We start from the raw sequence: 25,842 nt of genomic DNA, 5'->3' as shown, positions 1-25,842 counted from the left end.
AACCTGTCGTAAAATTAAATCCATGAAGGTGTATTAATTTTTAATTATATGAGTAAAACATCCAATATGGCTGTTGTAGTAATTAAAAAATTGGTTAAGACTCGAAAAATGAGACATTTTAGAGGTATTTATCCCCTATTGGATTTGAGCAATGCTCAGCTCTGAATGCGTTTTAGATTTGAAAGAAACACAATAAATTTGTTAGTAGTTGAGTTGAAACATACATTGAAAAGGGATTAGACGAGGCAAGGCGAATGATCGGAGAGGTTCATACAACGTAAATCTGATAACAGAAAGAAATTGCACATTTTGGCAGGTTGTATGCTATCGCTTTCTGAGCATTTCTGATTGTAAACATGGACTCATTGTTGTTCGGTATAATTCAACAAATTATGGCGAACCAGTATGTTTTTAATAAGAAATCTTTCTACAGCATAAATGTACAGGTCATAAGTGATTTCCAAAGCAAGTTTACTAATTTTCCCGTTTTTCGAAGTTCAAATATAGGAACAATTTATAACGCCCTTGACCTCACTGCTAACACTGGTACATTCTAATGGGAAAATTCAGCCCACAGATACTCCGGATCGTACGATGATAATATTTTTGCTTAGTTTTTTTTTTATCATATAGTTAGTTTCATTTAGTAAAAACTATGAGCCAAAGATGGATACAATGAGAGCTCTCTACCAGCAGGCTAAACATATTGATAAGGACAATTTACTTTTGTATATTTTATGTCAGTGGTTAAGTATAATTTATAGTGAACAAAAAGCCTCATATTTCTCAGCTGACACGATATACAAAGACAAGAACCTGTTACTCAGAATATGGGAAACCTAAGGTCAGACAGACAGGGATTTTTCAACAAAAGTCGTATAACCCCGTGTGGTTATAGGTAGGAGGCCTATTACTAGTATCTTCATGAAACACAAAACTTTCCAATCATTCATATCGCCAATATATTTTTGATTTTAAAACACTGAACACTACTTCTCCAATGTCTCCGGTAACGCAAACAAGGTCTACGTAAGACATGATAAATATAATATAAATTGCAAAAAGAGCATGCAGCATCCCTATAGTATTTACATGTAGTATTCAATATATAAATTTCACCATGTAATATTCTACCGTTATGTGAGAAGTAATCGTTACAGTTGAGATAAAACTTGATAGACACTCAAAATTAACCGTCAAACCCCAGCCGGATCAAACCAAAGACTTTGAAATTGGTATTTGGTGAGATTCAGCTAATCACGCGATATTGATGGATAAGAGGATAGGCTAGTCGGCTCATAGTCATACTAATGGGTCTGAGGAGAGTGATATGTCTTTCTGCGCACTGTTACCTTGTGTACCTCATGCAAGTCAAAAATCAGGCTCAGGCAGTCAGTCTGGTACAAATTAGGGTTAATATTCATATTGCATTAACATGTTCTAGTCTTAAATAGTATCTCATCTGAACATTATTCATTCATCCATCTTCATCATCATGAGACAAACAACCCATGAAGATACACGATGTATTCCTTTGATATTGTTTTAATTCTTTGTTTGAAAGCTGAAGGCAGGGTATGCATCTTTTAGTCGTCAAAGTTCAACTTTCCAGTCTTAGTAGTCACCAATGTATGGTATTGTTACAGTTCTAAATTTATTTCATCATTCGTTATAATTATCTAAAACTTGGCATGCCATATTTGATAGAAATGCAGACGTGAAAAAAAAGCAATCCTCAGCCATGTCAGCAAAGCGTCAACGGAGATTATATTTCACGGATGTTATAATGCGACGATTTCATCAATTATCAAAACCAAAATACGTGGAATCTGTATCGAGTTGCACTAAATTAACAACAGAAAATACAGGTTTTTGAAGGACCCATTATAATGTTGATGTATATATATATATATATATATATATATACTAAACAAAGACTTCAAATTATCTGCTATCAAAAACACTCAAATTCCTTGAAAGATAAAACATGTAAAATGTATGCAACGGAGAGGCGAAGGATACCAAAGAGACATTTAAACTCACCAGTCGAAAATTAACAGACAATGCCATTGCTAAAAAAGAAAATACAAACAATAGTGCAAAAAGCAAAACATAGAAAACTAAAGACTTGGCAACAAAAACCCCACCAAACACATGTATTCCGGAAGGGTAATTAGATGCTGCTCCAAATGTGGCGCCCGTCGTGTTGCGCATGTTAGTACAAACCTGGTGACAAGTCTAATAAGGTAGGCCACATTCAGGGAAAAGGGGGACCGGATTGTAGTTACGACAATTGAAACATATCCGTTGTCATTTGTTAAACGGATATTCCATAACGGTCAACCAACTGGTGATGACGTGCGAAAATTTACGAAGGGACGATTTCAACATCACCACTTGGAAATCTTGGTTTAATTGAATCCTTGTGAGCAGCAGCCCTCTATCAAGGATATCATAATAGAAAATACAAGCCTTATAATATGGTCTCAACTGGGCGATGTATACTCCGTACGCAGGGGCTGCTGGAATGTTGCTTAACAGAAATGGAAATTTCACAATTAGAAAGCTGAAATCATCTCTTTTGTCGTAATATTTTGTTTTCAACCGACCATCATTGTCAATTTCCAGAGGTTAGTGGAGATATGATGCAGACTTTACTTTATCTGTTGTATCCTTTATTTCAAGTTCGATGGAACAGATGCGTTCAACATAGTCACCAAATTTTAAATTATATAGTCAGAGACATCATCTATGTAGCGGAAAGTGAAGTTAAAGAACACTGCTGATTTCTTTTCTTTCTTCCGAAGATGTTGCTGTATGAAGTCACATTCATATATATAAAGAAACAAGTCAGCAAGACGAGGAGCATAAATGGTTAACGGTTAAAAAGGAGAAGAGAAGGTAACTTAAAGCAGAAAAGGATGTTATAGGCCCTGATTTTCAATGCATTGTGTATGTTGTGGGAAACACTTGCTAATTACCCAAAATTAATCATATGATTAAAAATGATTACAGTGCTTAACTTATAAAATTATTAAAATTTGTTAAACAACAAAATTTCATCATTGCATTTCTTATCATGCGATTAACTTTTAACGACTCGTTAAAAGTAATCATATGATTAGTTTAACGACAAGTTGAACAACAGACCCCTGATAATAAACATATCAGCAGTGACAAGCAACTGTAGTTATTATTTCATTTAGCAGATTTAAATTCAAGGTAAAAAGAACACCTGAGGGAATCAAATGAACTTAAAATGATCTTATTTGAATGCATTTTCCTGCTTTTATTCAAATAATATGAAAAACAGAACGAAGCTTATTTCAATGTCGGTTCGAAGATACTGGAGATTTGTTGTATTCTTCATACATTTATTAGAGACGGCCAGAAAATTGAAATACCTATAAGTATCAGATAAAGAAGACGTACCATTACAGAAACTTGGTAGTATTCTAACTTGTGTTTAAAAAAACACATATGAAATATTTAACATTTCACCAACCACTACCAATGCATACGTCTAATATTTAAGATTTATATAAGTGATGCTGAACATTTTGTAATAAGTTCAACTTCTAGAGCCGGATATCAAATGAAAATGTTTACAAGTGTTTGTGTGTTTGTGTGTATGTTTGTGTGTGTGTGTGTGTGATCTAGAACGAGGCTAATGTTAACTGTTATCTGTCTATCTATAGACCTATTGTTATATAATTGAAAGCTATTAGAACGTTTTTCAGAGGTATCAGAGTTTCACAAGTATCGATAATATTCTAGAATGTTTTAAAAACAGTTTATATATTCATTTTGAGACAATATGTGACACTAAGTTAAACAAACTGAATAGAAGATTTATACCTAATTATGCTATACATTTTAATATGTTAAAACACAATGTTGACTGTTTGCTTCCAATTTTTGACATTTTTATCTATTATGTCTGTTTGATTTTAGTACATTGTTGTCAATATAATGGAACTTTAAGCGACTGTCATACAAGTGAGCTAGCTATAAAAAAAGTTTTCATCCACTATTTTCTACATAAGGAAATGCTTGTACCAAATCAGGAATATGACAGATATTTCTATTCGTTTGATGTATTTGAGCTTTTGATTATGACTTTTGATAAGGGACTTTCCGTTTTGAATATTCCTTGGAGCTCGGTATTTTTGTTGTTTTACTTTTTTATAAGTTTTATATGTTTACATTTTTTCCCCACTAATGAGTTATTGTTCAGTGATTTAGATTTTGTAGCACGGTTTGCAAACACAGCACCTTATAATCAGGATAACTAAGATGCATATTTACGTAAGCACATATCTGGATCTTCGTCTTCTCCTGTTGAACACTCATCACGTCCATCACACCACCGTTCTTCATTAATACAACGGTAATCATCATTACACTTTCTAGAACCATAAGCACATTCTCTTGCTGAAAGAAATGATTCAATCAGGGTACAAAATTAGGAATATAGAGCTACAAATTTCAGCGGTATATTATTTGTTATTTAATGACACATAGAAACAAGGTATCGTAATTGTACTAACTGAGAGAATAATTTCATGTAATTATTTATACTTTACTATAACGAACTGCAATGACAATTGTCTCACATTTTGAATGGTGTTTATAGCGCCAAATTTAGTCTGCGACCATTCTTCGTACGTTTTGTCATTGATTGCAATCATTTACATGATCCATTAACGCCTTGTGAACAATGATCATGCCCGTTACACTTCCTATGATAGGGGACGGTTGATACAAATTACTTTCTAAACTTTAACCGGTCTATATTCATTAATGGAAAACAGGATTAATCATACACAGTTTTTATTCAATTGATATTCGAATGTCATGAATGGTTGCAAAACTGCGACCTTCGGCACATATTTGACCATTTGTTCTTACACCGTCAAAACATTCGAAAATATTCACGATCCTTTGTTAACTTGAATGCATACTTAGGAGATATAAACATTAAACAGGGAATTAAAGAGGTATGATGGGCAAAGTATTAAAACAGTTATTAAAATTGAAAAAAATAAAAACGCTTGACATGAATGTTTTGAATGAGATTTTTGCTTGCAGTCTTTCTATAGAAAATTGAAACATTCTTACAATGGTTCTTTAACATGCACTGAGTCACTTATTACCGGCGGGGGCCTCGGTGGCCGAGTGGTCTAAGTAGTTACTACTGTAATCACTAGCCAGTCAACACTGAGGTTGTGAGTTCGAACACCGTTCGTGCGGGTGCACTCGACTCCAATCTTAATTGATTATGATTGTCAGTTTTCCTATCGAAGGTCGGTGGTTTTCTCCGGGCACACCGGCTTCCTCCACCAATAAAAACTGGCCGCCACGAAATAGCCCAAAAGCGGTGCTTAATAGTGGCGTTAAACACCAAAAATCTAAATCAAATCAAACTTATTACCGGCATAAAATTCAACCTTCATAATCCGATCAAACGAACCTTGTATTTCTCAACCTCAAAAAGGACCTATATCAATGTTGATGTGTAAAATATTTTGCGATAAGGATTTAGTATATTGAAATAAGTTCAAGAGAAAACTGCTTATTTCTTAGTGTAATATATCTGAGAGTATGAGAATATGGACATAAAGTAAAAGGATCCATCGTCAAATACAGGTACGATCAGAAATACCTCTTTGTGTCTGAAACATTTATGCTTTTACATGTTTAACTAATGAAAAGAATCCTACAGTAACCACCCAACTGCAACTTTTTACAAAAATTTATTAACACACGCCTTTTATCTTTTATCAAGAATTATATTGCACTGCACGCAGAGGGATTTTCATTGTTGCATACAAAACATAGTATGTAACAAAATTTCTAACGATTGATTCTGCAAATATGACTTAAATTGACAAACCGAAACTATGAAAATGGGGGTATTAAAGACCAACAATTTGTTTCGGGTGATAGGGGATAAACTTCTTGTTGAATATACTTCTTTTATTGATTCCTCCTATGTTATGATGAGTGTTTACCTTTGCATTTTACTTTATCTTCGTCACTACCATCACGACAATCTCCATGGCCGTCACAGATACTGTCTATACGTACACATTCTATTCCATCCGCACATTTAACTCTACCACTTGGACATTGGTATTCTAGAAAACAACAACTAGAACATTCCATCCGATTTATAATCGGTATGTCTTGTCGAATATCTTTCACATTTATTTGAACTATGTTTATGACATCCATAACTTGAAGATGGTTCTAATTCAGTCTTCTGTCCAGTTTGGATGTGATTGATAATACTCTTACAATGTTTAACTTACCAAGTCAATAAGTTTATTTTCTATAGCAATATACCTTTCTTTGTCATATGTTCAACGTTTTTAACAGTGGTGCGTGGCATTCTTCCTCAAATCTTTATGGTGTAATCATTGATAATAAATAACTATATGACAGGAATGAAGTTGTATACAATATATCAATTTAAAAATTTTTAGGAAATTATTATTTTGTTTATTATTTAAATGATATACGTGGGAAATTAAGATTGATAATCAAATAAATGTGTTGGTCTTAAAAACTGAATCTCAGAGTCAAGAGCATGTAGAAATACACAGTGCTGTACACAAAAAGAAATTGATTAAATATATATGTACATTAACAGTAAGTTAAATGTAAAAGAAATACCTTTACAGGCAACTGCATCTTCGTCAGACTCATCATTACAGTCCGTATATCCATTACAAAAATTATCTATGTTTATACACTGATAATTGTCTGCACACTTTTTCTCGCCTGGTTCACAAATTCTATCTGTAATTGACGTATACATTCATCACATTAAAACACTTTATCAAAATAGCCTGATAATTCAACCTACCCCTATATTATCCCTCTACATAAAATTTAAAAAAAAAGTAAAAACAAATGTTGCAATATTTACCCTGCAAATGTCTCAGTCCTGGTTTAAATAAACAGTTTAATATCGTTAATACTTATTTGAGAACCTAAAAAATGTTTAACATAAGTAGTTCGTATCCGTGATGAACTAAGTGTAACAAATAGTACCAGAACAACATTATGAAAAATAAACTCCAGAAAAAATCAAAGCAATATTTCTTTCCGTGTCAAAAATACAGATCGGAAAACATTTGATTTCCTACAATGTAGTCAATTCTCAGTATGGAAGTTTTCAATCAGAAAATACTTTTTCCGAACTGAGTCGTCATAAAAAAAATTAGACAAAACTGAAAATTATGCCTTGTTTACAACACCGAGAAAATATATGCCTTTTATTAGTTTCACACCCACTGGACTTTGTGCTTGCGGTCAATTATGATCTGTTTAGTCTAAGCTCTAACTTTTTGTGTCTCAATGTTCATTGTATGCAATCTGAGTTTTGTGTAGAAGAAATGCGCGCTTCAACTCACATTATATGCAATCTGAGTTTCAGGTTTTGCATTTTAACCCCAAACAGGAATATGACTGGGGCAAATCTGCAGTTGATGTGCCATGTAGTGACGTCATCAGCAGTTATTGTGTTCTGTTATGACTCATAAGCTGTTATTGTGTCCTTTTATAAACTGTGTGTCTCAATGTTCATTTTATGCAATCTGAGTTTTGTGAAGACAGCAATGATGGACGAGGAACGTCGATTTAATAAGAGCGGAAGGTGTTAATGAAATTGTGAACACTGCTACTAAAGGAAAATCTCACATTGGTATCATAAAATTAAAGTACTACAAATTTAAACGGCCTGGGGACTCATAATAAATTTATTTTAATGGAGGACAAAACTTGCTAAAGTTTGTTCTACTTTTTTAAGCATTTATATGATATGTGATAAATATATAATAACACGTGGTTTGCCATATGAGCCCTGGTATCAGCGCCTTGCGTTTATTATGAGAGTCTCGGGATGATACCGGAGCCGATAGAAAAAGACATGTCTTAATCTATAATTATTTACTGTTGCATATTCAGGATTGTCATCTAAATCATTATTGCAAAAGATTAGTAGTAACATTAATTCCTATCCAAATATGTAACATTTTTTTTTTCTTCAAAATGATATTTATGTCGTCGGGTTGCAGTCTGGCAGATCTATAACAAAAGCCTCTTTTTATGCATGTTAAAAAGAAATTATGTTTAAGAATTGATTCTCCTCCTACTGTTCTATAACGAAAACATTGCAATGAAATAACAACATGCCAAACTTTTAATGTTTTTTTGTCAACAAATCACCATACAGATACACATCCAAATTCAAAATTCTCAAAAACAGACATCTGACTCACAATATCTCACCTTTACACATATCTTCATTCTCATCAGATTTGTCATTACAATGTGTGTATTTGTTACATACATTTGATTTATAAATGCATTGTATGCCATCATCACATTTCACTTTGACTCTGTCACATTCCCTTGCTGCAAAAAAGAAGTTATTCATGTTTCAGCAAAAGTGTTTGTTTTTGTTTTTGTATATCTTTTTTTTTTTTTTTTTTTTTTTATGAAATTTAAATGAAGATTAAACGGGTATGTAGATAAACTCAATCAAACATATTAAAAAGAAAACTAACAGAATGTTGCGTCTTTTGGTGCTTGTGATATCAGTATATATGATATTATTAGACGTGAATCTATCATAATATTGGTGTATAGGACAGCAGATTCCATTTGTACTCGTTGGTTTAACGTATTTGTTTTTACCGTAATTATTACACGAGTTCATTTGCTTCCCTTAAATTGATTTCTTTTCATTTCAGATACACATTTCTAGTCAACTAGCTGTGATTTACAAGAGGAGCTTCGGCATGATTTCATGGTCCTGCCGTACTAACATTGGAAAAAATGACTCGTAGGAATATGTCTGAAACCGATTATAGCAATACATTATACCGATCTAAATTTCTAATTTTCTACAATTTGTTTAAAAAGATCTCTCATATACTGCATGTATCCGTTTGGTGTACTGTTTTTAAAACGATAAACCTTGTGGCGACCTGTATGTCTTTAAATGGTGTACAATTTCCATGTGAACGCGTATAACGTCTGGTTGGTTAAAAAACAGGAGTCATTGCGTCATTGCCGTCTATTTTATGTTCTGTTAGTGATGTAATTCAATGGTGCAGGAAATAGGTGGCATGGTATTAGGTGTATTGTTTATGTGTGAAGTTACCACCATTTAGGAACTGTCATCATGTAAAAGAGATATTCAAACTCCTAAGTCGAAAAAAAAACATAATTAAAATGCCATAGCAAAATTTGAAAAAACGGTAAAATATGCATCAATCTGTAAAAAGGAAGATGGTGCAAATAACATGAATAAACCAGAAAAAAAATGTTCTCGTGCGGCCTGCGAGTTTCTGTGTATAAACAGATTGAAAAAAAAACGTTGCATGGTTTTAACCTCACATTTTATTTTTCAATATACCTCTACAAACGTCTGGATCTTCATCTGATTTATCTGTACAATCTTCATGGCCGTCACATAAGCTGTATTCACCGATACATTGCAATCCGTCAGAACATTTTCGATTGTAATCACTGCAGCTATAATCTAGATATGTGTATGCAATGTAAAATATAATCAAATGATAATTCAGACATGAACAGAGTTGTTATATCAAGCATATAATAGTTTTGCGCAGCTAAAAATAAGTATATGTGATTATAATGATATTTATTCATTTTTTTGTTTTTGCATTAGGAAACTGAGTCTGTTCCCACTAATGCCTCTGTATACACATCTGACACATTATTGTATCCAGTTTCAACATCAATTTTACCAAAACTGATATAAAATAAGGATACATTACCATGCCAAAAGTTATGTTTTAAAATTGCTGTTTTTTGTTTTTTGTTTGTTTTTTTTTTTAAACATGCAAAAATACCGTTTTTTTGTTGATTTTGATTGTTATCAAAGTATTGTGATATATTGAATATTATAATTAATTTGGCAGATATACTGTATAAATAGAATTAGCAGCATATCTCCTTAACGATATAAAACAACAAAAGTACCTCGACAAAACCCTTGATCTTCATCTGACTTATCGTTACAATCTACATTTCCATTACACAAACTATTTTGTTCGTCGACACATTGTTGTCCATCAGCACATTTCCTTTTCCACTCAGGGCAAACATATGCTAAACATAAAATTTAAAAACCTGTTTAAAATCAAATTATTTTAGCTTTTTATATGGGTTTAAAACATGTTATACATAACTATCATACACATAGTAAAAATAGATCAAAAGATCTAAATGTGGGACTAGCTGCCACTGCTCTGTTTCATAAATGAGTAAACACCATGTACTATTGTAAGCCTACTGTCGACATAAAATCTGTAATTGTTTTGAAAAACAATTGCACTAAGAAAAAGCGCGAACTGCGATAAACGATATATGCTAACTGGATGAAAAACAACAATTAAAGCGTTTTTTTATTTCGTATTTTACTGAATCATAATATTGTTTGCTAAACAAAAACCCGCCATTTTCCTCCTTAGTTGAAACAAACTTTTTCTGCTATGGTTAATTATATATTACATTTCTGTGAAGTGTTTTGTACACTCTTTATATATATATATATTTTTTTGTCGTTTACCTTTTTGATGATGTAGTTATTTGCTCATTTTCGACTTATATTTATAGTCTTTGCCCTTGATGTAATTAAGTGTTTGGTAAATTTTTACTTTCTTGTTTGAAGTGATTTTTTTCTCTCTGATTTTATGAGATTTTCACTGCGGAGGGTGCCACTTATGTTTTCAACAGTTTAAAAATTATTTATAATAATCATTCCCTATCGTTTGTCTGAAAAAAAAGATAATTGAGAACTAAAATAGATTATTATATATTTTTATCTGTAATAATATCTTTTATTTGAAGCGATAACAAAAATCGACAGTTAAAGTGTGCATTAAAGACGTTTGGTTCTAGTATTGCAATGAAATTTACGGAGGAAATAACCATTTTGAATTCAAACCTTAAAAGAATATTTAAGATGGTTAATTGAACAGAAAACCCGAAAGTGGAAACAAAACAAGACTAATATCAAGTGAATTTAATAATTTTACAAACTCAAGTCTTCATTTTAATATGGGTTAATCATGACATTACAGGGATCATACTTGTATCCTTTGAAGTACATTTAATTGAACGATGGGCGCAGTCCGAACCTGTACTTAAATTGACTTGGCGCCGAATTTTTGACTGCTGTTCAAGTTAACAAAACAAAAGACGGCAGACAAGCCAGTTAACTTCATCAGTGGTAAAGAGGACCTAAATCTACTTTTTCATGACTGATACAGACCTACTGACAAGTCTGTTCCAAACCAGACCTTTGAACATGAATGCTTTTGAACGGTCCTTATGTATGGTCAGCTCCAGAACTTACATAAGGACAGATTACTAATTACGAAAGATTGTTGGGCTAGTAATTGTTAACACTTTTATTATCAGACATGACCTTTGATTATATAAATGATAATCGTATTGTTCTATTTAACAATATATTAAAGTACTATTCTAGTTACCATGTGACTCAAATTTGTTTTCTCTGAATTTCATACCTGAGAGAATTTGTTTTTGTAATCCGAATGCGTATAAAAAGGTTATACATGCTTTGGAAAATCGAATTTATATGATGGGATAGTAAAACATTGTTTAAGTTGCTTCGTTTCCCATTGTTTACACTCTCTTCTTAATATATATTGTCTATGAAATAAATGGATTATTCAATGTGAATCACATTGTTTACCTTTGATTCGATTATATTTTCGACGGCAGTTGTATAGTGTCAGGATATAGGCGTTGTATAATTTTCTGAATCTTCTAGCCAATTTCGGCTTATTTACCTTTTTATCATACAGCTTTACCATTTTCATTATGAATTCCGAATATGGTAACTTTTGATCGATACGAACACAACGGTTTGTTATACAAACTATCTCAAGATATCTGATCTACTTTCTTTTAGTGACAGTTTAGTATTTTGGCTAAAAGAAGGAAGTGTTGACACTCGAAATTAAGGCGGACATGTAGTCAATGTGTACCAATGTCGCTTGCATTTGTATTATACAATCATCCTTAGTTAACAAATTTACTGATTTATGATACCGCCATATCATTTATATTACAAAGTATAAATATTGTAACCTTTGGTTGATGCAGACAAAATGATTCCACAAACCATCCTGAGATATCAAAACTACTGATTTTTAATGACGGTTCAGTACTTTGACATAAAAGAGGAAATTGTTGGCAGTCTAAACTGATGCAGACACATTTATGTTTTTAATGTGTACCAACATTGCTGTCATTTGTATTATACAATCTATCATGAGTTAACACATTTAATAATTTATGATACCGCCATTTGATTTCTTTATTTGCAAATATGATCAGTTTTGGTTGATGTAATCCAATATTGTTCTTACACAATATATCCTGAGATATATGAAAAATAGATGAAGTGCGGGCATTCTAATTAAAATTAATACAGACACAAGTCATAAGTCGGAATTAAATGTTTAGAATTTGGGATCTTAGTTTTGAAAGTAAGGTTAATCTGCAAAAGTCCAACGTGTATCCGAGGAAAGTATCATTTGGCAAACGCAAAACTATTTCCAATGGTATTTGATTTGTTTTTTGATCTTTATATAGTTTAAGTAGAACAATTAAGAACAAAATTACTTTTGAAATATTTGATAAAATTGATCGGATTCATGTTCTTGAAAAGTATTTTATTTTCATCACTTATCATTTTTCTCTCACTCGTATCAACACTCCAAATAAATGGGACGTTTAATCCTTAACGTAAAATTATAAACTCTGGCTATGTTATGTAAAATAAACACTTGATTTCTTTTAACAAACCTTTGCACACCTCTTCCTCTTCATCAGAACCGTCTGCACAATGTTTCACTCCATCGCAAAAAGTAGAATTATGGACACATTGAAGACCATTTGCGCACTTGACCTGGTAGTATTCACAAGGAAAGGCTGCATAGAATAAATTAAAATGTGTATGGTCTTTATTAATTCTTAAATTATAAACAAGCTATTGTTCTACCTCCGGCAAGCAAAGTTGACCTCATGCATATTTGACTTTTAAGTCGGTATGTATTCATATAGCTTAAAAATGTTTGGCTGTTATATTTCCGATGAAGGTTAATCCACAAAAGCGCTTTGGACGCGAAAAATTGATAAATCGTTTTTTGCATTTTAAACCTATAATATGCTGGTTTGTTTTTGTTTGTTGTTTGTTTTTGTTTTTGTTTGTTGTTTAGGTTTGTTTTTGATTTGATAGAATAAGAAGATTGCTTATGAGACAAAACTCCACCAGAGATCAAATTACCTGCAACGATTAGTAAATTCCATACCACATAGTGAGCTATAAAAGGCTCCGAAAATATAAAACGAATAAACAAGAACATTGTTTTGTTTGTTCATATTATCAGGCCGATAACTTGAGTCTTATATATATACATTTGTTAAAGGTTTGCATATTTAACGCGTTTGACAGCTAGACTTATTAAACAGGCACTCGTTAACCATATATGTCTTACGAAAATAAATCAAATATCTTTTGAAGTTTTATTGTTTTAAATATATCTAATTAATGCAAATACCCTACATGACCTTTTATACATGCATATACCTTTACACAATTCTTCATCCTCGTCAGATCCGTCGTGGCAATTAGTATATTGATTGCATAGACCTGATTTATAAATACACTCTATGTTATCCCTACATTTAACTTGATCATCTGGACACTTATAATCTACAATTCAAAGAAATGAAACATAGATAAAATCTACAAACATTTTATTTTGAGAAAAGTTTCGACGCTATCGTTAAAAACAAGGTTTACATCTATAATGAAAATCTTTTCCTTTCTTCTCGTGGATTGCACTTATTATAAAATGGTAAATTGAATTTGTCTTCCAGTATAAGTTTATATCTATCCATTTGTTTACATACTTACAATAATTGTTTGATATTAATATTAAAAACATGTCCTGGATACGAAAACATAAGTAGTGTCATTCAAAATATTAGTTGACATTGACAAATAATTGATAATGTTTCGTTTTCGAATCAAGTGTCCTGATGATTTGTTGAAGCAAGTTAAAAAACTAACAGTAGCGCAAGATAAAAAATAATCAATATATTCTTCTTAAAAGTGCTTCATTAAAATATTTCACTTCTTATTCAAAACTTTTATTTGATTTCAATTTTTACATAACAGTTCTTACTTTGACAATGTCTAAAATAGTCTCAGGAAATGAACAATTTTCGTTTCTTAATCGAACAAAAAGTAAACATTTGTTTGTATGTGTCAATTACAATGAACTAAATGAAAATATCGAACTAAATTCAGCGAAATTCATTCGACTGCATTTGTAAACAAGTCAACATTATGTCGTAGCTTTGCCCCATCATTTTACGGTGGAACTATTTTATGGATTTTTAAACGAATCGCCATGGAGTTTGCAAATGATCATTTTGTAATTAAAAAAAAAATACAGGCAATTAGTCAGATCAATCATGTTGTGAATAACCAGAATATTGGTCATCCTTATATATACCCTAGATACCATCCGGGCATTTGATCCTGCCTCCATCAACGATAATCAGAAAATTATTGACGCTTCTATAATTTTCAACAGTTAACCAAAAGCATAAAAAACACTATAGAAAATGATTTGTTTTATATCGGTGTTTTTTAATTGACAATTGTATAGCTCTGATTAAGTAACATTTAAAAAAAAACTGTATCAAACGCTTTACACAGCTCTTTGGTCGGGTTGTTGACTTTTTGACATATTCCCCGTTTCCATTCTCAATTTTGCGTAGCAGTAATAAAAGGTTGGGTACAAAATACGACAAAGCAAAATCCAAAACCAAAATAAAATGAACAGACCACAGCAGTAAGGAGTTGAAACATTGATTCCTTAAATAAGTAGTCTATTTTCCTATTACAACTATTGACTCCGGAGTATATAGTTTTCCAACAGATTAACTTCTCTGTTGTAGGATATTCTGGTACTCAGTCAATAGGTTAATGTCTCTCTTGTAGGACATTCTGGTACTCAGTCAATAGATTAAAGTCTCTGTGATAGGACATTCTGGTACTCAGTCAATACTTTCATGTCTCTGTGGTAGGACAGTCTATGACTCATTCAACATATTAAAGTCTCTGTGGTAGGACATTCTGGTAAACAGTCAATACGCTCACGTCTCTGTAGTAGACGAATCTGGGACTCAGCCAATAGATTAAAGTCTCTGTGGTAGGACATTCGGGTACTCAGTCAATAGAGTAACGTCTCTGTGGTATGATATTCTGGTACTCAGTCAATGGAGAAACGTCTCCGTGGTAGGACATTCTGGTACTCAATCAATACGTTAACGTCTCTGTTGTAGGACATTATGGAACTCAGTCAATGCGTTAACGTCTCTGTGGTAGGACATTCTGGTACTCTGTCAATATGTTAACGTCTATGTGGAAGGACATTCTGGTACACTCTCAATAGAGTAACGTCTCTGTGGCAGGACATTCTGGGACTCAGTCAATAAGTTAAAGTGTCTATGGTAGGACATTCTGGTATTCAGTCAATACGTAAGCGTCTCTATGGCAGGAGATTTTGGGGCTCAGACAATAGAGTAACGTCTCTGTGATAGGACATTCTTTTACACAGTCAATAGAGTAACTTCCCGTGGTAGGACATTCTGGTACTGAGTCAATACCTTAACATCTCTGTGGTAGGACATTTTGAGACTCAGTAAATAGATTAAAGTCTCTGTGGTAGGACAATCTGGTTCTCTGTCAATGGGTTAACGTCTCTGCGGTAGGACATCCTGTGACTCAATCAATACTGTAGTCTATTTTCCTATAACAACTATTACCTCTGGAGCATATAGTTTTCTAGCAGATTAACGTCTCTGTTGTAGAATATTCTGGTAATCAGTCAATAGGTTAACGTCTCTCTAGTGGGACATTCCGGTACTCACTCAATGGATTAAAGCCTCTGTGGTAGGTCAATCTGGTTCTCTATCAATACGTAAACGTCTCTATAGAAGGCCATCCTGTGACTCAGTCAATAGATTAAAGTCTCTGAAGTAGGACATTCTGGTACTCTGTCAATACGTTCACTTTTCTGTGGTAGGACATTCTGGTACTCAATGAATAGGTTAAAGTCTCTGTGGTATGACATTCTGGTACTCAGTCAATAGAGAAACGTCTCCGTGGTAGGACATTCTGGTACTCAATCAATACGTTAACGTCTCTGTTGTAGGACATTATGGAACTCTGTCAATGCGTTAACGTCTCTGTGGTAGGACATTCTGGTACTCAGTCAATAGAGTAACGTCTCTGTGGTAGGATATTCTGGTACTTAGTCAATAGAGAAACGTCTCCGTGGTAGGACATTCTGGTACTCAATGAATACGTTAACGTCTCTGTTGTAGGACATTATGGAACTCTGTCAATGCGTTAACGTCTCTGTGGTAGGACATTCTGGTACTCTGTAAATACGGTAACGTCTATGTGGAAGGACATTCTGGTATTCTGTCAATACGTTAACGTCTATATAGTAGGACATTCTGGTACTCAGTCAATAGATTAAAGTCTCTGTGGTAGGAAATTCTGGTACTCTTTCAATAGAATAACGTTTCTGTGGTAGGAAATTCTGGTACTCTCTAAATAGAGAAACGACTCTGCGGTAGGACATTCTGGGACTCAGTCAATAAGTTAAAGTCTCTGTGGTAGGACATTCTGGTACTCTGTCAATTTGTTAGCGTCCCTGTGGTAGGACATTCTGGTATTCAGTCAATACGTATGCGTCTCTATGGCAGGATATTTTGGGACTCAGACAATAGAGTAACGTCTCTGTGATAGGACATTCTTGTACACAATCAATAGAGTAACTTCCCGTGGTAGGACATTCTGGTACTCAGTCAATACGTTAACATCTCTGGGGTAGGACATTTTGAGACTCAGTAAATAGATTAAAGTCTCTGTGGTAGGACAATCTGTTTCTCTGTCAATGGGTTAACGTCTCTGCGGTAGGACATCCTGTGACTCAATCAATATAGTAGTCTATTTTCCTATAACAACTATTACCTCTGGAGCATATAGTTTTCTAGCAGATTAACGTCTCTGTTGTCGAATATTCTGGTAGTCAGTCAATAGGTTAACGTCTCTCTAGTGGGACATTCCGGTACTCACTCAATAGATTAAAGCCTCTGTGGTAGATCAATCTGGTTCTCTATCAATACGTAAACGTCTCTGTAGAAGGACATCCTGTGACTCAGTCAATAGATTAAAGTCTCTGTAGTAGGACATTCTGGTACTCTGTCAATACGTTCACTTTTCTGTGGTAGGACATTCTGGTACTCAATGAATAGGTTAAAGTCTCTGTGGTATGAAATTCTAATACTCAGTCAATAGAGAAACGTCTCCGTGGTAGGACATTCTGGTACTTAATCAATACGTTAACGTCTCTGTTGTAGGACATTATGGAACTCTGTCAATGCGTTAACGTCTCTGTGGTAGGACATTCTGGTACTCTGTCAATACGTTAACGTCTATGTGGTAGGACATTCTGGGACTCAGTCAATAGATTAAAGTCTCTGTGGTAGGACATTCTGGTACTCAGTCAATAGAGTAACGTCTCTGTGGTATGATATTCTAGTACTTAGTCAATCGAGAAACGTCTCCGTGGTAGGACATTCTGGTACTCAATAAATACGTTAACGTCTCTGTTGTAGGACATTATGGAACTCTGTCAATGCGTTAACTCCTCTGTGGTAGGACATTCTGGTACTCTGTCAATTAAGTGACGTCTAAGTGGAAGGACATTCTGGTATTCTGTCAATACGTTAACGTCTATATGGTAGGACATTCTGGTACTCAGACAATAGATTAAATTCTGTGTGGTAGGACATTCTGGTACTCTCTCAATAGAGAAACGACTCTGTGGTAGGACATTCTGGGACTCAGTCAATAAGTTAAAGTCTCTGTGGTAGGACATTCTGGTACTCTGTCAATTTGTTAGCGTCCCTGTGGTAGGACATTCTGCTATTAAGTCAATACGTAAGCGTCTCTATGGCAGGAAATTTTGGGACTCAGACAATAGAGTAACTTCCCGTGGTAGGACATTCTGGTACTCAGTCAATACGTTAACATCTCTGTGGTAGGACATTTTGAGACTCAGTAAATAGATTAAAGTCTCTGTGGTAGGACAATCTGGTTCTCTGTCAATGGGTTAACGTCTCTGCGGTAGGACATCCTGTGACTCAATCAATATTGTAGTCTATTTTCTTATAACAACTATAACCTCTGGAGCATATAGTTTTCCAGCAGATTAACGTCTCTGTTGTAGAATATTCTGTAATCAGTCAATAGGTTAACGTCTCTCTAGTGGGACCTTCCGGTACTCACTCAATAGATTAAAGCCTCTGTGGTATGTCAATCTGGTTCTCTATCAATACGTAAACGTCTCTGTAGAAGGACATCCTGTGACTCAGTCAATAGATTAAAGTCTCTGTGGTAGGACATTCTGGTACTCTGTCAATACGTTCACTTTTCTGTCGTAGGACATTCTGGTACTCAATGAATAGGTTAAAGTCTCTGTGGTATGACATTCTGGTACTCAGTCAAAAGAGTAACGTCACCGTCGTAGGACATTCTGGTACTCAGTCAATAAGTTACCGTCTCTGTTGTAGGACATTTTGAGACTCAGTCAACAGATTAAAGTCTCTGTGGTAGGACATTCTGGGACTCAGTCAATAGATTAAAGTCTCTGTGATAGGACATTCTAGTACTCTTTCAATAGAGTAACGTCTCTCTGGTAGGACATTGTGATACTCTCTCGATATAGTAACGTCTCTGTGGTAGGACATTCTGGGACTCAGTCAATACGTTAGCGTCCCTGTGATAGGAAATTTTGAGACTCAGTCAATAGGTTAAAGTCTCTGTGGTTGAACATTCTTGTACTCTGTCAATAGATTAACGTCTCTGTGGTAGGACATTCTGGTTTTCAGTTTATACGTAAACGTCTCTATGGTAGGACATTTTGGAACTCAATCAATAGAGTAACATCTCTGTGGTAGGACATTCTGGTACTCAGTCAATAGAGTAAGGTCTCCGTGGTAGGACGTCCTGTGACTCAGTCAATAAATTAAAGTCTCTGTGGTAGGTCATTCTTGTACTCTGTCAATACGTTCACGTCTCTGTGGTAGGACATTCTGGTACTCAATGAATAGGTTAAAGTCTCTGTGTTAGGACATTTTGGTACTCTGTCAATACGTTAACGTCTCTGTGGTAGGACATTCTGGGACTCAGAAAATAGATTAAAGTCCCTGTGGTAGGATATTCTGAAACTCTCTCAATAGATTAAAGTCTCTGTTGTAAGTCATTTTGGTATTCAGTCAATACGTTCACGTCTCTGTGGAAGGACATTCTGGGACTCAGTCAATAGATTAAAGTCTCTGTGGATAGGACATTTTGGTACTCGGTCAATGAAGTAACGTCTCTATGGTAGGACATTCTGGTACTCAGTCAATAGAGTAACGTCTCCGTGGTAGGACATTCTGGGACTCAGTCAATAGATTAATGTCTCTGTGATAGAACATTCTGGTACACTGAATAGAATAAAGTCTCTGTGGTAGGACATTCTGGTACTCACTGTATAGGTTAATGTCTCTGTGGTAGGACATTCTGGTACTAAGTCAATAGGTTAACGTCTCTGTGGTAAGGAACTGTGGTACCCAGACATTACGTTAACGTCCCTTTGGTAGGACATTCTGGTACTCAGTCAGTAGGTTAACGTCTCTGTGGTAGGACATTCTTGGATTCAGTCAAACCAAAATATAACGGAAATGAACAATTTTCGTTTCTAAATCGAATCAAAAATAATTGTAAACATGTGTTATTAAACCTATCAATTATGATAGAATCCTTGCCTAAACTTATTCTAGTTTTGAAATATCAGCATCTCTAGAAATATACTTGGCTTATGTAAGCATACGGAATAATTTGTTGAAATGTACATGTCCTTGATGTTATAGATTTCCATGTTAATATTTGTTATTGTACGATTGACATTTCATTGTTTTAATTTTCGTAAGTGGATGTTAGCTATTACAGGCAAGCGTACGGCCTTCATAAATGAGAAACACCCATACCGTATAGTCGGCTATAACATGTATAAAAGGCCCCGACATGAAAAATATGAAACCAGTCAATTGAGAAAACTAACTGCCTAATTTATAATATAACAATTTACGAAAAACACATGTGACCGACATGAACTAACGGCATTCACTTAAAAACAGGCTCCTGACTTAGGACAGGCACATCAAAAAGTGTGGCGTGGTTAAACATGTTTCTAAGCGCGCAGCCCTCCCCTAACCTTGGACAGTGGTGTTTATTTAAAGTCTCTGTGGTAGGACATTCTGGTACTCAGTCAATACGTTTACATCTCTGTGATAGGACATTCTTGGAATCAGTCAATAAGTTAAAGTAACTGTGGTTGGACATTCTGGTACTCAGTCAATAGGTTAACGTCTCTGTGGTAGGACATTCTGGTATGCAGTCAATACGTAAGCGTCTCTATGGTAGGACATTATGGGACTCAGACAATATTTAACAGTCTCTGTTTTAGAACATTCTGGGACTCAGTCAATACGTTAACGTCTCTGTGGAAGGACATTTTGGGACTCAGTCGATAGATTACAGTCTCTGTGGTAGGACATTCTGGTATTAAGTCAATAGATTAACGTCTCTGCGGAAGGACATTCTGGGACTGAATCAATAGACTAAAGTGTCTGTGCTAGGACATTCTGGTATCCAGCAATAGAGTAAAGTCTCTGTGGTAGGACATTCTGGGACTCAGTCAATAGATTAAAGTCTCTGTGGTAGAACATTCTGGTACACACTGAATAGATTAAAGTCTCTGTGGTATGAAAATCTGGTACTAAGTCAATAGGTTAACGTCTCTGTGGTAACAAACTGTGGTACTCAGTCATTACGTTAACGTCCCTGTGGTAGGACATTCTGGTATTCAGTCAGTAGGTTAACGTCTCTGTGGTAGGACATTCTGGGACTCAGTCAAACCAAAATATAACGGAAATGAACAATTTTCGTTTCTAAATCGAATCAAAAATAATTCTTAACATGTGTTAATATAACCTATCAATTATGATAGAATCCTTGCCTACACTAATTCTAGTTTTGAAATATCAACATCTCTAGAAATATACATGGCTTATGTAAGCATTAGGAATAATTTGTTGAAATATACATGTCCTTGATGTTACTTCTATTACACAGAGGACTATTTATATAGATTTCCATGTTAATATTTGTTATTGTACGATTGATATTTCATTGTTTTAATTTTCGTTGATAAACATAAAAATAAGGAGATGTGGTATGATTGCCAATGAGACAATTATCCACCAAAGTTCAAATGAGGTGAATGTTAGCAATAACAGGCAAGCGTACGGCCTTCAACAATGAGAAACACCCATACCGTATAGTCGGCTATAACATGTATAAAAGGCCCCGACATATAAAATATGAAACCAGTCAATTGAGAAAACTAACTGCCTAATTTATAATATAACAATTTACGAAAAACACATATGACAGACATGAACTAACGGCATTCACTGAAAAACAGGCTCCTGACTTAGGACAGGCACATCAACAAATGTGTCGGGGTCAAACATGTTTCTGAGCGCTCAGCCCTCCCCGAACCTTGGACAGTGGTGTTTATTTAAGTGAGTGTGTTTCTTAAATAATAATACATAATAATTAATAATAAATAGTAGTTGGTCTAGGTCAATGTGGTGCTAAATTTGAATTTTGAAATATACATTGCACTCCATAATTAAGTTGTTTTCTTACCATTACAAACTTCAGCTGATTCATCAGATCTATCTTTGCAATCCGGCCAACCATTACATAGACTTGTCTCATATACGCACTGCAAACCATCCTGGCATTTGACCTTATCTTCACCACATTCGAAATCTTAATAATAATCAGAAAATTATTTCCTCGTCTACACTTTTCAACTGACAACCAAATAAATAAAAACACTTTTGTCTACTGTGTCCTAAAAGAAATTATCTTTAGTATATTGGTGCTATTAGTCGACAATTTTGTAGCCCTAATTTAAATACATATCAAAACTAAATACATCGAAGATAAATGATCATAATGCATGAAACTCTTTACATGTACATTGTAGCGTACCAGAAATAGGTGGCTGTTTATCAAATTAAAAATGTCAAAGCAGGAATGCAGTTTATCAGTGAATCTTACGATCAATCATACACGCACACAACTAACACAAAAAAAAAATGAACACACGCCGACCGCAAGAAATTAAAACAATATGATTGTTATGAACAAACGATATTGAATGATATGTTCTTGTAAGGAAAAAATATAGGCACAAAATACCAAATATGACATTAAAATAAAGTAATGAAAATATCTGACAATGCAATGGCAAAAAAAAATCAACATCATACAAAACACAACACAACATAACAAAACTACAGACTGATCAGTACGTACTCTACAAAACGTTAGAGGTGCTCCGGAAGGGAACGCATATTCTGCTTCAGATATGACACGGGTTGTGTTGCTCATGTAAAAACAAACCAGGCGATGAGTCGTATCTGTAAGGTCACATTGAAATGAAATGTTTTTACTAAAAATATTAACTTAATGATGAATGTGAAGTTAGCCGCCGGATCGTTATTCGATATTCGATATTCTATATCCAACCGGCTGCTAGAATATTTGACGTCCCAATCCTTAAAACACAATTATTATGAAGAGCTGATCTCAGAAAGACAGGTGTATAGAAATAAGATAACAAAGATTGCAAAATCCAAGAAGCAGTGTGATAAAGTATTTATCCGGTGAAATACACAGAACAAGCTAAAAATTAAGAGTATATAAAATAATATAAAAGTATGCAAATAAGGATATACAGACCCACACATGTGTCTTTACTTTCGTCGGATTCATCATTACAGCGTGTATATCCATTACAGAGGTTATGCGTTCTTATACACTCTAAACCATCAGCACATTTTACATGATCCGGTGGGCACTGAAAATCTTAAAAAAAATAAATATTTGTATTATAGAAATAAGAAGATGTGGTTTATTGCCAATAAGACAACTCTCCCCAAAAGACAAACTGACATATAAGTTAACGAATACACAGACCAAACGTGGCAGCGTATTTATACACCCCTCAACAAAACGACATTTAGTACAAACCTGAGAGTATTCGCAGTTACGGTCAGTTAGTTGGAAGCCTATAACAACTAATACAAAATGATGTATCTAAGACTATTACCTTGATATGACAATATAATAAGGAAACACATTCGCTGACTCTTATACATGTATAACATGTTACAATTTAGTCTTAATTAAATTAAGCTAAGATATATCATGTTCTTTCAATGTGTTTAAAATACCAAGAAATTGTTTAAATCATGCAATATGACCATTTTAGGTTAAGTATAGATAACAACAAAAAAAAATAGAATATGAATTGACCATATGTAAAGTATATAAACAATTACCAATCACTATTTTTCAGTAGTGAAATGTGTGTATGTACACCATGCTCAGAAGATTAAGAATCTATATAAGCCAAAATTAAAACTCACAAAATATTACAGTTTTGTCAAAAGCATACTTCTTCTGATCATAACGCATAAATGTGTCATATATCAGTTAAGCAGTACTCAAATTAAAATTTAAGACTTTCAAACTAGTGTAAAACACAAGTAGTATGCAGAGCTGATCTCAGAAATAGGTGCATAGAAGAAAGATAACAAAGATTTCAAAATCCAAGGAGCAAATATACATGTAGGAAGCATATTTATCCCGTGAAATACACAGAACAACCTAAAAATAATGAGTAGGTAAACAATGTAAAAGTATGCTACATGTAGCAGTGCTACTCGAATGATGATATAAAGACCTGTACACGTCTCTTTACTTTCATCGGACCCATCCTTACAACGTGGATATCCATTACAGAGGTTATGCGTTCTAATACACTGTAAACCATCAGCACATTTTACTTAGTCCGGTGGGCACTGAAAATCTAAAAAAAATATTTGATTTGTATTATAAGAATAAGAAGATTTGGTTTATTGCCAATGAGACAACTCTCCACCAAAGACTAAATGACATATGAGTTAACAACTATATGTCATCGTAGGGCCTTCAACAATGAGTAAAACCCATACCGTATAGTAGGCTATAAAGGCCCCAATATAACAAATCTAAATAAATTCAAGCAAGAAACCTAACGGCCTGATTTATGTACACACTATGAACGAAAATAAACGATTAACAGCAACAAACGACAACCAATAATTACAGGCTCCTAACTTGGCGCAGGCAAATACAGAATGTGGTTGAATTAAACCAGTTTGCTGGCACCCGATCCTCCCCTAACCTAGAACAGTAGAAGTGTAACATTACAGCAGAAGAACAAACTATACAAAATAACTTATCAAATCGATACAAAACACAGACCGGAAATGGCAGGGTATTTATACGACCCTTAACAAAAACGACAATTAATACAGATCTGAGAGTACTCACTAGCTAGTAATACGTTTATCCGCAGACAAAATAGCGATTACTTTGTCAAACGCTTACTGTTTTGTCAAAGAGCAAACAGTCCAAAAACCTCCACATAGGGTTCATGTTCAGGTGTCCTTTTATTCTCTGATCATAATATTTTTACACGTTTCGTTATTGTTAATATGAACATTATTTGTCGAGTTACTGCCAATGTTTTTCTGTATCATTTTTAAATGCAATTTGTTTACCATGTTAATCTTTAAATCGTTCCAATTTAGTGAACCGACCTAATTGTAAACATTCAACAACGTAAGACAGTAAACTTTTTTTTCAATTTCCATTTTATAAATTGTAGTTTGCTAGAATGTTTAACCAATAAAAAGATGTTTGGCTTATATGGCAATAGTCATTAAACGGTATTTAAAAAAAAACATTGTACCTAAACAGTAATCATTTGTTTAACAAATGATAGTAAGTTGATAAGGTTGTAGCTATTAAATAATTCGTTGATAATTGCTTTGATGAACTGTAGCAGACAGTCTGTATGACCCATATATTTAATATATAATGCAGCTGTGTTTTTACAGCTGTGTTTTTACATTCAAACATTGTCATATTACACTGTAAATATTATGACTTTGTCTGTTTATGCTCTGTCCATATATGTGTGTGGTCATGAGGAGAATACTACTTTGATTGGTGTGAAAAGTGTGGAAGGGGCAGTCGAAGTGATATAGGAATTTAAGAATGTCGACATTCCAGAGGAATAGAGAATGACAAGTGAATAGACGTGTTTTTGTTTAACCATGTTATAATTGTAAAGTGTATTTATATTAACTTGTATATAATTCATATGAATATTTAAAACTACTTTTTATAAACCTGTGCTTGTCAAGAACTCCAAGACACAATACAGAAACATTATTCACATTTGCACTTAAGAACTAACCTTTGCACATGTCTATATCTTCATCATCACCAGTTTTGCATAATTCTGCACCATTACAGCGATCCTTTTCCGAATAACAAGCAATGCCATCACTACACTTTGTTGTATTAGTTGGACACGTTCGATCTGTTGACATGGTCGAAAAAGTAAGTCGACTTACTAATTACAGTAATGCGATAACGATATTAAGTTTTAAAATAATATTACTATAAACAGTTGTAGTAGTAGCAGTCTAATAACTTTATAA

The 25,842-nt window shown here is 34.0% G+C and overlaps 1 protein-coding gene across 6 annotated transcripts in view; it reads right to left on the bottom strand.

The window, feature by feature from the left end:
* The window catches only part of LOC127708934 (low-density lipoprotein receptor-related protein 2-like), a 327,071-nt gene that overhangs the window by 10,002 nt on the left and 291,227 nt on the right, over positions 1–25,842 (bottom strand). The window contains exons 12-16 of one of the 6 annotated variants that reach the window (XM_052214142.1): positions 9,431–9,556; positions 8,299–8,424; positions 6,679–6,804; positions 6,015–6,140; positions 4,309–4,434 (exon numbers count right to left, since the gene is read on the bottom strand). The exons of the other annotated variants lie outside the window; for them this stretch is intronic. Coding sequence (XP_052070102.1) covers positions 4,309–4,434; positions 6,015–6,140; positions 6,679–6,804; positions 8,299–8,424; positions 9,431–9,556 — 630 coding nt within the window. The remainder of the gene's footprint in view (positions 1–4,308; positions 4,435–6,014; positions 6,141–6,678; positions 6,805–8,298; positions 8,425–9,430; positions 9,557–25,842) is intronic. 6 annotated transcript variants of the gene reach the window in all.

This window comes from Mytilus californianus, unplaced genomic scaffold, assembly GCF_021869535.1.
Source record: "Mytilus californianus isolate M0D057914Y unplaced genomic scaffold, xbMytCali1.0.p SCAF_7, whole genome shotgun sequence".
Classification (NCBI taxonomy): domain Eukaryota; kingdom Metazoa; phylum Mollusca; class Bivalvia; order Mytilida; family Mytilidae; genus Mytilus; species Mytilus californianus.
The sequence above is the reverse complement of the archived record's forward strand: the minus strand, read 5'-3'. Positions and strand labels throughout refer to the sequence as shown.